At 42.6% G+C, this 14,236-nt stretch overlaps 1 protein-coding gene across 4 annotated transcripts in view; it reads left to right on the top strand.

Annotated features, from left to right (window-relative positions):
* LOC118666040 (gamma-secretase activating protein) overlaps window positions 1-14,236 on the top strand; it is a 74,822-nt gene that overhangs the window by 35,816 nt on the left and 24,770 nt on the right. For all 4 annotated transcript variants that reach the window (XM_036327627.1, XM_036327628.1, XM_036327626.1 and 1 more), the window contains 6 exons: window positions 443-520; window positions 4,513-4,605; window positions 4,719-4,936; window positions 6,459-6,528; window positions 7,234-7,316; window positions 10,736-10,789. In XM_036327627.1, the coding sequence (XP_036183520.1) occupies window positions 443-520; window positions 4,513-4,605; window positions 4,719-4,936; window positions 6,459-6,528; window positions 7,234-7,316; window positions 10,736-10,789 (596 nt within the window). The remainder of the gene's footprint in view (window positions 1-442; window positions 521-4,512; window positions 4,606-4,718; window positions 4,937-6,458; window positions 6,529-7,233; window positions 7,317-10,735; window positions 10,790-14,236) is intronic.

Here is a 14,236-nt window from a genome sequence, read left to right as displayed (position 1 = left end):
AGCCTAAAACACTTAAGTTTAGTAGATAGCCTAATCCAATCTACCTCGAAGTGGTATTCCAAAATGACTCAGGGAAGTCTCAGAGGGTCTTAATGACTTCAGGAGTGTGGAGTGACCCTTGAGGCACCAGGGCCAGCGAGCCAGCTGGTCTCCTCCATCTCTTGGATCCTTAAGTAGATTCCTTCGGATCATTCCCTCCCAGCACAACCTACCTGTTAAGGTCTGAGGTTGTAATAAGCCCAGAACAACTACTGGAATGTGACTGCACTCACGTCACCTACCCTTAATGCTGCCTTTGGAAGAAGGATGGGAACCATGAAGTCTAGAAGTCAAAGCTGCTTGCTTTATGTGTCACAGGCAATAAAGTTTAGAGTATTACAAAGACTCACTGCCTTAGGTGGCATTCCAGCTCTTCGTTTCTCAATGTGTTCTCTCTCCACAGGGTACAGCAAGACCTTTACTGCTGCTCTTGGGAGTTCGCACTCACGGGTGACAAAGGGCATTACTTTCCTTAACCTTGGTGAGTGAGAGAGAGCCATCCTTCCAGTGCATGTTATGCCCCCACCTCTCCATATCATTTTCTTCTCTGTCCATCCCATCTTCTCATGCCTCTTTGGGACTTAGATTGCAATGACAGTCACTGTCCTTTTTGAAATCTGATAGGAGAAGGTTTTCTAGGGAAGCACCCAACTCCATCAGCCTTTATGGGGGTCTGAGGTGAGCATGCATTTCTCTTTTTAGAGAACCCGCACTGTGAGCTTTCTCATGTTTGCAGTAGCAATCATAAAAGCCATTTTGTTAGAGTAAAATGATGACAGTGAATGAGCTGTTCCCTAAAAGCCCCTGAGCAATAATATATCATGTTGGCCCTTGATTCTAGAGAGGACAAAGGCATTTGGGAAATTGTCCATTCCCTGTTGCTAATTGCTAAAAGCTTCCAAGTCCCACAAATGATTAATGGATCCGCTTAAGTGAGTTGTTTTTCACTGAGTAAATATGGTAAGTGGAACTTGAGTTCTACTAAGGGAATCTATGAAGAAGAAAATAAAGAAGGGGTTTATTGTTTCTACTGGGAAAGTGGCTTTTCCATGCTAATTGGTATATGGGGCACAAACAGGTTAGCACAGAACTGTTGCTTGCCTACATATGGGACATGGCATAATATTTAAAAAGGAAAAGCTGCCCTACCTTTTGGCTCAGTGGATAGAGTGTCAGCCTGCGGACTGAAGGATCCCAGGTTTGACTCAGGTCAAGGGCACCTCGTGCCTTGGCTGCATGCTTGATCTAACCGGGCACGTTCAAAAGGCAACCAATTGATATGTCTCTCTCACATAGCTGTTTCTCTCTCTCTGTCTCTCCCCACCCTTCCACTCTCTTTAAAAATCAATGGAAAAATATCCTTGGGTGAGAATTAACAAAACAAACCAACAAAAAGGTGGGGGGGAGCTACTGTCATGACAAAGGTTTAGGAAGGTGTGATGCGAGAGAAGCGGGCAAAGTGAGAACCAAAATGACAAGAATGTTCATAAAAAGATTTTTATTTTGAGTAATACTATTGGTGAGGTAAGACATCTTATGCTATGTTGGCCGGTATGTGGCAGATCTTATGAGCTCTGAACCTGTGGGAAATGGCCTTAGAGAGGCCTGCTGCTGCTGCTTCCTGTGGTAAGAGAGATAAATATAAGATTTCTTGGGACTAGGACTTGATTCTTATCAGCATCCCATCTAAAGAGCAATGCAGGGAAACTTTCCACTAAAAAAGCATCAAACAGACCCCAACTTAGCATTTTGTGAGGTCAAAGGTATTCTCCCCGCCCACCCCCCACCCCTTTTTTTTTCTTTATACCCTGGGAATGACTCTTGAAAAGGGCAGGCATGATTTAATCAATGGTCTTCAGAATGTGGAGAAGGCAGAAATACTAGAGCTTTGTGAAAAGAGGCTGGCTTACATAGGTTATCTTTCCTTCGTAAACACATTTTATAGGCTCAAAATTGTACTTGACTAAAACTGTTCTAGAGGTAATTTTTATGACAACAATATTGCTTTTTTGAGTGATGTACTTTTTGCTGTCAATTGCATGCAATTTCCCTAAATTGCCACTGTGTTAAAAGGGCTTATATTGATTGAAATTTTAAAAAATAGAGTTTAGGGGAAATTTTCAATGAATTCCTAAGCACCACTATATAAGCAATATGTTTATAAATAAAAAGCTTCCATTTAAAAAAATGAATACTATATGCTATTTTACTTAAGTTATCTTGACTATGACAATAATTTTCCTTAGTGATGATAATCAAATTGAGGCTCAGAAAGGCTGAGATGTATATCCAGGCTTCTTCTTTTTTTTAAAAAAATGTTTTTAATGATTTCAGAGAGAGGAAGAGAGAGGGAGAGATAGAAACATTGATCAGTCGCCTTCTGCAGGCCCCCTACTAGGGATTGAGCCTGCAACTCGGGCATGCACCCTGACCGGGAATGGAACCAGTGGTCTCCTGGTGCATGGGACAGTGCTCAACCAACTGAGCTACACCGGCTGGACTGCCCAGGCTTCTTTTAGTATCTCTTATCAGGGGCACTATTATGGTTTATTTCTTTTGAAAACAGTCACCATAAATTTTGGGTTTAAAACAACAAAACATTCTCTTACGGTTCTGAAGGTCAGGATGCTGAAATGAGCCTTGAGGAGCTAAAATCAACATGTGGACTTAAATGGCTCTTTCTGGAGATGCCAGGAAGAAAGGGTTCTTTGCCCCCTACAGCATCTATCCCAGCTGTGGGCAAACTACGGCCCACGGGCCGGATCCGGCCCGTTTGAAATGAATAAAACTAAAAAAAAAAAAAAAAGACCGTACCCTTTTATGTAATGATGTTTACTTTGAATTTATATTAGTTCACACAAACACTCCATCCATGCTTTTGTTCCGGCCCTCCGGTCCAGTTTAAGAACCCCTTGTGGCCCTTGAGTCAAAAAGTTTGCCCACCCCTGAGAGGCTAGCATTTCTTGGCTTGTGACCACATCATTTCAATCTCTTTCATCACATGATCTCTTCTGTAGTCAGATCTTCCTCTTATGAAGATTATACTGATTATACATTTATGATTATACTGGGTCCACTGGGTAATCCAGGATACTGTCTCCATCTCAAGATCCTTAATCACATCTACAGGATCCCTTTTATCCCTTAAGGTAACATATTTGTAGGCTCTGGTGATTAGCACCTGAACATTTGGAGGCCAGCTTACCACAGATACTATTGTTATTTTTGGTGAGACAGTAATTCTTTGTGTGAGAGTGTCCTGCACATTGAGCGATTTAACATCCCACTCACCAAATGGCAGTAGGAATGAATCCCCCTGCACCCCAATGATTGTGACAACCCTAAACACCTTCAGATATTTCCAAATGCCCCCTCTCCCAGGGACATCCTAATGAACCGGTTAGCGTAGGTCATTTGATGCCTAAACCCTTACCACTGGACCCTACTATATTATTATTTATGTTTTTCTCCTTAAGGTTTGCCATAATTATATTATTGCAACCATTTGTGCTAAGTATTTTAGCTTCACTGGATCCATGGTGACTGGTTAGAGTTTTACATCTTCTTTCCTTTCCTTTGCATAGAATGCCTTCTATGCAAATGATTAGCACATATTTACTTGCTTCTTTGGGAAATAAGATTCCAGCTGGCTCACTTGTAATTTAAATGTTTCTTCTGCATAATATTCACTACAGTCATGTGAATTTCTGTTTTCCTAAGATTCTAGAGAAAATATTGGTATTTCTACCCTCCCATTCTCCAGAAATGTACTTTTACACTTTGACTCAATCTGCATACAAATGTTCTTGGTACAAAAATATCTAGTGCAAGGACCATGAAGGTGTGAATTCTATAGAGGCAGTGAGCTATGCAAAGAAATAAACTAGTACTTCATAATGTGTCAGATGCCTGCAGAGATTGTTTTGATGAATATCAATTTAAAGATTCTCTGAACAAAATAATGATGATGAGGACAGCGATAAGCATGACTATGATGATGGTGATGATAAGTGGGTAAACATGGGAAATGAAATCTTAGAACTTCCCCAAACTGGCAGAAACTTTGAAGGAAATTCCCATGATAAGCTATTTCCAATTTATCAGATTAAGAAATAATTCATGTTGCTTAATTTTTTTCTTTTCTTTTATTAAAAATTTTTTTCTATTTTATTTTGCTCCCAAAGATCATTTAGAATTATATAAAGCCATAATTCACTTAGAAACAAAACTATAGATCAAATTAAGATAACCATAGCTAAAGGTCTGAGTAAAATTAGCCACAGATAGAAATAAATGAGAGCTGGCTGTAAGATGGGATGTACTGACAGCAGACAGCTTATTACCACATTGACCAAACCTTTTGTTTTAAGAGATTAAAAAAAAAAAAAAAGGAATACCGTGATGTCCTGGGCTTTATCTGTACCTGTACAGCTTTTACCACATGTAGATGACTTCCGTCTTTCTCTTCTACAGACTATTACGTGGCTGTTTACTTACCTGGTCATTTCTTTCATCTACTTAATATTCAGCATCCAGACCTGATCTGCCACAGTCTGTTTTTGACAGGTACGGCTGAAGATTTCCCCTCAACATGATCCGTTTGAATTTGTTGACTTGAATGTTTATGTTTGGGTAAGAAAGGTTCCTTTTACTTGCTGATCTTTTTGTTTTTTGGCCAGGAAACAATGAAGGGATGGATATGCTACCTCATGGACCACTGCAGTCACTGTTGGGGTCCCTGGTGCTGGATTGGTGTTCGGGGAAGCTCTACAGAGCATCCCTCAACCAGTCCTATTTGTTAGGGCTCCTGTGGGACACACGGCCAGACTGTGAGAAGATGGCCGTGTTGCACTGCGTGCTCTCATGTGGCCGAGACCCGGAGTTTCTGGAAGCCCAGGTGGGGACATAGCTTAAGTTTAAACATTGGCAAATAGACAGTATCAGATGTATTTATTTAGTGGTTGGACATGAACAGAAGCTATGTTTATTTGTTAGCAATTGATCAAGGTTTATGTCTTCATCCTGACTTGAATATATTTTTCTCTTGTGCTCTTTTTTAATGGATCCCAATCAGACCTTAGAGGGTGCCGTCTGTTCTTTTGACTCCTCTTTTATTGATATTGTGAATGTATGTGTAGCTACATCAGTAACATTCTAAGGAAGTGCTCCGTAAATAATGAGTTTCTCAAATATCTACTTTTCACCTGTTCTATATTTGGAGTATATTGCCAAATGGACTAAACTCTGGTGGCATATATTTTATTGAAAATTACATTTAAATTTCACATAATAGTTTACAAAGCACCTTTACACATTCTGTCATTAAATTTTACAGTTCCTGCGAAGTCAGAGACTTAATTGGCACCAATGGGTGGTTGGTTAATTGAAAAACAGATATCTTAAACATTTTATTTTAACCTAAAGCAAATGAAAGTACATTTATTCACCTATCTTCTGATGTAAATGAAAGCCCTTTATTTGACTGTCAGCTAATTGAAGTTCAAAATCATTTGTCTTACATTACACACACTAGTAATGTGTTGTCTCTTATTCCTGTTCTTTTTTTTCTTTTTCTTTTCCTAAGGAGAGCAATAATTTAAAAGCAATGTGTTTATGTAGGGCATTTTTTCCCCCTCAGTCTTTTATAGTCGTCTCACCTATACCTCGTTTTTTAGTAAGTGTTTTAGAGTCTTTCCAACACAACCAACTTTTGTTGACCCAACAACACTCTTTGCATCCATGGTTTGATTGTCTATGGTAATAGTTTGTTTAATTAGTTGTGAAAATAAATACAATGAACAGGAATAGGTTTGGAAAAAACGAATTATTGGTAGGAATAGAACCATGAGAGTAAATTCTAAGGTAGAGAACGAGGGGCTTTCTTCCTCTAGCTGACGAGGATGGTTTTAGAGACGATGGGAGAGCTGCCGACCACAGGATATCCCTCCTCCCTCCCCTCAGAGGACAGCACATGCTATTAAATCGCGTGGCAATGTTCCGACTGATGACTGAGCTGGAAGTCAGACCCAGCTCTGCTGCCTCCAGCTCAGTGGGTTTGTTTACTCCTTTATCCCGCAGCTCTTCCCGCTGGCTCCTTGCTAGAATATGACCTCCTCTAGCAAAAACAAACACTGGGCATTGGGTGCAGGAAGGTTTATTTGGATTCCAGCCAAGGGCACTTATTAAAAAGACATGTAAAAAGGATCTCATTTATAATATCGTTTTACCTACACAGGCTTCCATTATGTGTCATGTCTAGTCTAGTCTAGTCTAGTCTAGTCTAGAATAGTATAGAAATAAGTATATTCTTAGGCAATTCCAAAATAGATATAAGTTTCATATATATTTTATACTTCTTTGGTGGTGGGGGCAGGGTGCAGATTTTAATATTAACAGAATTGTCTTCTTACTTTTTAAAGATTATTCAATGGATTTCTGAGAACATCTCTGCCTACCATTCATTTGACCCCATTCAGGAATTTATAATTGGTAGGTGTTGCTCACATTTTAAGTCGGATCCTTGACCCTTTTGCCTGAGGGAAAATACTACACTGATAATGCCTCAACCTGTCAAAATGCTGGTTATAGCTTCCCCACCCCCTCTATTATAGTCAGCAGCTAATTAAATTTCATTCTTTTGTGGTTTTGTGAGAAGCTGTGGCTGTTCAGAGGCTGATGAGATAAAAGATATGATTATGATTCTATAACCTCATCAGTGATTTTTTTTTCAATAAAATGTAGCATTTGTTTTGTGTTGGCTGGTTTGATATAAAGTGGTATAATGCCATTTGGATAAATATTAGTGCCTAATTTTTTAAAGCAATTCCTACTTTTATTTATTTTTAAAAATTGATTTGGGGGGGTGAGAGGGGGGAGAGAGAGAGAGAGAGAGAGAGAGAGAGAGAGAGAGAGAGAGAGAGAGAAAGAGAAAGAGAAAGAAAGAGAAACCCTTTAGTACACAGGCCTATGCTCCAACCACCGGAGCCACACCAGCCAGGATGTCAAATAATTGTTAAAAAATTTATTGTCATTGTCAAAAGCAGAATCTGAACATTCTAATCAGTAGATAAAATTATAATGGTTAATGTTTAGAGGATGACAACTGTTGCTGGTTTGCTCATTTTGGCAAATGACAGTGTCTACTGCCTGATTATTAAACCATGTCTATTTTTTTCCTTTCAAAAACCTGCTCAGCGTCTTCATATTGGAGCATATACCCAGAGACAAGTAACATGGATAAACTTTTGCCATATTCCTCAGTGCTCACTTGGAATACAGTAAGTTAGAGTTTTTGTGTTCCTTATGTAATTGAAATTAATTCACAGTTGTGGGTCAGTTGTAGGGCATTCCTGTCACAGTGACTAAGGCTGTGATTTCATTTTGATTTTGACTGATAAGGAACTGAATTGGCATTTTCTGGCAGAAAAATAATACTTACTGTTGGCCAAAGGTATTTATAAAACAGGAGAATTGAGGAGAAGGCAGAGGATATTTGTTATTCTCCCCACTACCAAACAGACCTAAACCTTTATCATCTTCAAAAGGTATCTTAATTTGATTAGCATCTAGGGTGGATTAAAACATTTCTTGGGGTTTTATAAACAAGGAACATTGGACCACTGCTGTTAGTCTGAGTGGTTCTCTTTACTTAGCAGATTAGCACCTCCTTGACCTTGCAAGGCAAATGTGTGGTAACGCTAGAGCTTTACAATCAGTAAGTTGGTAACCTTGAGCAAACTCACTCCCTGAGCCTTTTCTTCCTGTTGGTGCCGGCTGCCTCCTTTTAATTCGGGAGCGCTGAGCTAGAGCATGGTTCACTTTCTCTTGAACGAGGTGCAATGAACTGCACTTGGCTGGATGGGAAGGTGCAAAGCAAGCACTGGCTTCCCCCGAAAAAGGTTCTGGTTCTGCTTTCTCTCCTTTCCTATGTAGATGCCAGCCTGCATGCTTAGCCAGTCTTGAGGCAGGGAGTTCGGATCAGAAAGGCATTTAGAGAAATAAATTCAATTCTGGAAATAGACCTAGGAAAAGATGCTCCCGGATAACCTGTGGCCCTTTCCGTTTTGTACGGAGACTACTTAAACATCGTCCTGAAGAAAGACACCTTAGGTGTGTTCGATTAAGATCTCAATTTTTGGTATGTGCAATGGCAGTGTTTTCCTCAAGGCCCTCTGTTCTTGTCTTTAGCTGTTAGTTATGAAATGTCCATGCCCCACTGTAGAATTATAAGGGGGCGACCTGAGCTTATGCCAGGTCCGCCCTGTTTTCGTTAAGAGCCCTTGTGAATACACATGCAGACGTTGTGGTAATGTGGCAGGAAGTTTGCAGGGTACGCCACCCCGTCAGGAAATGCACATCTCGGCTTCTTCCGCTCAGCACCCATCGCTCTCTCTTGCTGTCCTGCCCTGTCAGGTTCAGTGTTGGAGGCAGGGTCAGGACCTGGAGTTCTCAGGGTTGTGTTTTAAGATGGAGCACATCAGCCTGACAGGCGAGTCCTCACTTTTGCATTTCTCATGGCTTCGTGCGGCAGAGGAGCTGCTGTGGCCATGTAAAGTGACATCCTACAAGAAGCACAATGTAAAAAACCCCCAAGTTATAACCCCCTGTGTACTCAGCTTATTTTAGGGTTTGCCATGTTGCTTTAAGGTTCTTGTGGTTAAAGTAGGTTACCTTGAAGGTCTCTTCGATCCTGAAATTTTAAAAATCTATGCTTCTCCTTAGCAATGATGCAGATATTTTTTTTCTTTCTCTAACCCGCAAATGCTCTCATTGCTGCACCCTTAATAAGTACTTGGCACAATAGAAAACATTAATTTCACACTTCTGTATGGAGGCAGATTATTTTTGTGAAATAATTGAATTGGATTTTTTTAAAGATGCTGTTGTGCCCAGATTTCAAGGTTCCCAGGACCCCCAGGGAGCCCGTCAGTCCGATGCAAAAGCAAAGAGTCCTTCATTTCGAACCTAGGTTTGGCTCCCCGACCACACTCACCGATGCAACGGTAGCCCAGTGGCCGAGAGAGCGAGGCCTGATGGGATTGTGGGTTTTATAGTAAGGGCAGGGGAGGGGACTGTGGGCCCCGCCGATTGGCCAGGCGCGAGTCGGGTCTTGTTACACAGGATGTGGTCATCTCTATGGCGCGTACGTCCCTTGATTGTCATTGGTTAGTTTAAAGAAATCCTGGGCGTGGCCAGCAGGGGCCTGGGCTTCCGGGAAGAAGGCACTCTCCTGAGCACATGGCGGCCGCCCCAAAACTGGAGGACTCAGGGCAAGATGGAGGGCACAGGCAGTGCTAGCCCCCCCCCCCCCCCCCCAGGGCGAGCTGAGCCCAGGCTCCAGGGGCCAGTCTGGTTGCTGGGGGTCCAGCAGATCGACCAGTTCCAGCCCAGACAGGAAGTCCACGTCCTCCATCTCGTTCCAGGGGGGCGCCGGCGATCGCCTCCTCCTCCATCTCCTCGGGCGAGGGCACGTGCCCCGCCCCCGCCGCCGCTGCTGCCGCGTGGGTCCGGTCCGGGGGTGGCAGGCGGGTGGCAGCCTGCGCCGGGCTCCCGCCGTGGGCTGGGGAGTCGGTGCCCGAGGCCGCCAGCAGCGTGGTCAGGCCCCCGCGACGACTCGCCCTTTCAGATACCAGATAATAGGGTGCTCTTACACATTGGTAACCCTAAATTATGCTATGCAAACAATTAGCCTTGCTATACCTATTTTAAGGTGTTATTTATAACCTAAAGCTGTAGCGACACTTTAATGCTTTTTTTTGAAGTGTCCTATGTTGTAAAGCACACAGAAGATTCTTTTCACAGGCTTTTTATTCTCGCAGTGGAGAACTCAGTTGCTTGACTGTTCTAGAAATTTCTCTATCCCTGCAATCCCTTTCTAAACCCAGTATAACCCAGGACATTTAAGTCCTATCCAAATATCAGATTTTATTTCTACTTAACACCTTCTGAATTATATTCTCATGTATTATGTACTTTTTTTTTTTTTGAAATGGAAGATGAATTGACTAATTGAGAGGCTGATATGCATAATTCATACAGAAACACATTTTGAAAATAACAGTGAGTAGAAGGCAATTTTGGAAGTTTATCCTCTTATGGTCAGTGTCTGTTTTAATGCCCACTTGTCAGCAGGAGGTTATAATTGGGACTTCCTGAGATGAAGTGCACACGCTTCTCAGTTGCCATGGTGATAGCGTTGCGCCAACTGTATAGGGGTCTCTTAGCTCTGAAATTATGGTGGAGGGTGAGGTGCAGAAAACTTTTCTACGGCAGTCATACAAGGATCCAGTTAATCTTGGTTCCTTCTAGTGAGTTGGAACCAACTGCAGTGCATTTAAATGAAAGAGGAGGAGCAGGAGGATTATAAAACCTGGAACATGCACCCCTTATTATTACACTGGTAGTGCAAATGGAAACATGCAAACCATATACTGTTTGCTCTGTTTATTCATCTTCTTCTTTCCTTTAGACACTGTCAACTATTAAAATCATAACGTTAAGGAGTCTTTTTCTTCCTGAGGCAAGAGATAGGCTGTGTTCACTGTTATTTATAAACTCCGGGGTTTATTTAAAGTAGAGGTTAGCAAACTGGACGCTGCCCTCGGCTTCTGTCTGTGCAGGAGACCTTTCCTGAGGGCTTGAGCTTGTGGCCGTTGACATCAGTTGACATTGTGTGTCTGTTTGGCCCCCACTGCAGGAAATTCCTGGAATAAGCCTTGTGACGGAAGAGATCACGTTGCCTCTGATGAAGGTGAGTCCACACAGCCAGAGACTTTCAGGCGCAGCCGTGCCCGGCTTCCTTGCTGCGGCCACACTGGAGTCACACCTCGTCACACCACCACGGCCCGAGTATAATGGCAGTTCCAGAGGGATTGTGAACTGTCAGAGGAGGAGGGGATAAAGGTTAGAGCCTTTATCCTTCCTAAGTGGTTGAGTAGCCACGGAGAAGGATGTTATGGCATTCTTAGGAATGTTCTTCGAACAGGGAAGTTTTCTGGATAGAGAATTACAGGGCTCATTGTAAACCATATAGAACTAGTGCTTTATACTGTGCCTTAAACCCATCAGCTCTGGTAAATTATCTTATAGGGCCTGGTAGCTGTTTTTTTACTTCATTTGTGCTGTCACCCCCTCATAACATACACACACACACACACACACACACACACACACACACAAACACATACACAAACACACACACACACGACCCTAAAACCATTAAGTAACCTGGCTGGGATTATTTCCTTTCACTTCTAAGAACAGCTTTTCTGTTTCTGCAGTGGCTGTCTGTGGCCTCGCTCAAGCTGCTGCACCCCTCCTTCCTGCCCTCAGAGGGTGAGGTAGCTATTAGTGTCTTTCTGTAGTCTGGTGGTTTCAGAAGACTGTCTGAATACAATAGGGAGAATGGGGTGGGTGGGTGAGTAGTAGCGAATGCATATGTAGTTAAGAACTGGGGAGTATTTTAGTACAGTTTCCTTGAAGCTCCTTTGTTGGTTTTGGCACTGCCTCCTGTTAATTATAGACTGGTGTGTACTGGGAACTCTCAACTGTTGGCAGCAGGCAGCTCAGTGTGCAACTGCCTTTTCTTTACATTTGATTCTTTTGGATCCATGAATAGCCTGCCAGGCCTGGGCAGCTGGGGGAAAGCCGTGGGTGGTTGAGGTCACAGAGATGCACTGGGGATGAGGGCTGGGGATGGGGGGTGGGGGATGGCGGCGGGGGGTGGGGTGAGGGGGGTGGGGCTCAGGGGTCTACTGCTGGGACTGGCCTTGGGCTCAGGAGAAGATGGTCCTGGGTTTGGCGTGGCCAGTTCCCTCACCCCCACCCCAATCACTCAGCCTGGAAGACTAATCAGTACCTTCTGGTTCACAGGACACCTGGCCCTGATATCTCTCATTTGTTTCTCCATCTCTGCTTGAATGATACTATCACTGAATGCTGCTGCCTTTGGCCAACTTTTTCTACCCCAAGTTCCAGCTTAATTATATTGTGAGGGACCTTGTTGCGGTGACACATCCCACCCTCTGTGCCTCCCTCCCAGCCCCTGTTATAAGACTGTTCTTGCCACGCTCACCTGACAGCAGTTGGCTCTGAGCACCTACGACCTGAATCCTAAGCGACCTTTGAAAGCGTGCTTGCAGCCAGACTTTCCGTGAGGCCCAAGGGACCCCCTGTTTACTCTGACCCACAGTTGCTTCTGTTCTCCTTGGTGTGACTGCCCTGATAAGGAGTCGGGAGAGGGAAGGAAAAATGCAACTGGGTATGTGCTTTCCTCCTGCTTTCTCTGCAGATAATTTTAGTTTGAAGTGGAGCACTTTACAGACGTTTCATATACAGGGGTGGGTAAAAGTAGGTTTACAGTTATAATACAAATAAATAAGACAATGATTAATAAATAATAATAAAGAATAAACTTTCACGTATTCAAACTGTAAATGTGCTTTTGCCCCTATGAACATGTTAGGATACATAAACCAGTTGAATTAGAGGATTGCCACCCGAAAGACAACAGGCTTCCTTACTTTATAAAATTACTTTCAAAAGAATTTTAAAAAGGAAAAAAGGGGTAGATTGAAACAAGCCTCATCCTAGAAGGGATGCCATCGAGAGCAGTTTCCTAGGATGGTTTTATCCCTGCTTAAAGCATGGCTTTCTCCAGGGAAGCGGCAACTTTTGAAAAAGGCTAAAAATCATTCTTGATTTTATAATGACAAGAGAAGCTGGTAAGACTGTCCTGCCTCAGGAAGCATGTACTAGTACAGATTAAAAAAAGGAAGAGTAACTTGAAAATAAAGATAAAAGTTGAAAGAGCATCCCAAAGATGGAGAAATGTAGTATTTTTACCCAAGTATTTTTTAAGCCAGACATCTTTAGTTTCATTTTATAAAAAATGGAAGCCTTTTATCTCATCATTTGTTTAGAGGTTATTAACTACTTGACCCAGAGACTGGCCCGCCTACGACCACTCAGGAGTGAGGGTGTGGCTGTAAGTGTCGATCAGGTGTCTGAAGGCCGCTGGGCAATTGGGAGAAGAGTAGCTGACGGTTCCATTTAGACTTGTTTATTTAATTATGCCTCTTTTCTTAAAAAGTTTAAAAATACTGTTTTAACTGGGCAGAGCATGAGTATAATGAATTGCTTAGTGAAACACCATGACACCCTTTCCTTGACCTTCCCAACACCGACAACCACCATCGCTTAAATCAGTGGTTCTCAACCTTCTGGCCCTTTAAATACAGTTCCTCATGTGGTGACCCAACCATAAAATTATTTTCGTTGCTACTTCATAACGGTAATGTTGCTACTGTTATGAGTCGTCATGTAAATATCTGATATGCAGGATGGTCTTAGGCGACCCCTGTGAAAGGGTCGTTCGACCGCCAATGGGGTCGCGACCCACAGGTTGAGAACCGCTGGCTTAAATGAAAAGTTTGTTAGAGATCCACTGATGCAGTCACAGTGTAACAGCTGATTATCTTTTTAAAAGCCAGAGCCACAACGAAATGGCACTTTATTTAATTTATTTTTAAAAAATGTAATACTAGGGCTGTGCCATACTTTATTTAATTAATATTACTACTGATAGTATTTGAGTTGTTTCTGCCCTTTTTCAAACACACAATATTTCCATGAGCTTTGGTGATAAAGGTTTTAGCGCACGTGTGTGAGATTACCAACAGGGCCAGGTCTTAAAGTAGGATTGCCACGGTTTGTGATTCTGACAGATGTGTCCAGATTCCCCATGGAGCTTGTCACACGTCACTGTGATTATCAGTGGAAGACACCTTTAAAGCCGGGTTCCATCCCTCATGGGGGTGCTTGCAGGAGGTGGCAGATCCTTGTGTCTCTCTCACATCGACGTTTCTCTCTCTCTCTCTTTTTCCCGTTCTGTCCCCCTCTCTCTTCTTCTCCCTTTCCCCCCCTCTCCCTTTCCTCAACATTCAATAGACTTTGCCTGGCGCTGATGCACCAGCAGCCACAGCCACGGTTCAGCCCTGTGGCCCTGCGGCCCTGGGACATCTTGCTCCACCATGTACCACCATGCCCCACAGCTGACAGTTTTTAAAAATGAGAATTGTTGCTTTGATAAAAATGTAGCTTTATCAGAAATGTCCATTGGTTATGTGGGAAATATTAATTTTTCAAAGTTCATTTTATACTTATGTGATATTGTGTTATAACTAGAAATATATATTTG

The sequence above is a fragment of the Myotis myotis genome, unplaced genomic scaffold, assembly GCF_014108235.1.
Source record: "Myotis myotis isolate mMyoMyo1 unplaced genomic scaffold, mMyoMyo1.p scaffold_m19_p_11, whole genome shotgun sequence".
Taxonomy (NCBI): Eukaryota; Metazoa; Chordata; class Mammalia; order Chiroptera; family Vespertilionidae; genus Myotis; species Myotis myotis.
The sequence above is the reverse complement of the archived record's forward strand: the minus strand, read 5'-3'. Positions and strand labels throughout refer to the sequence as shown.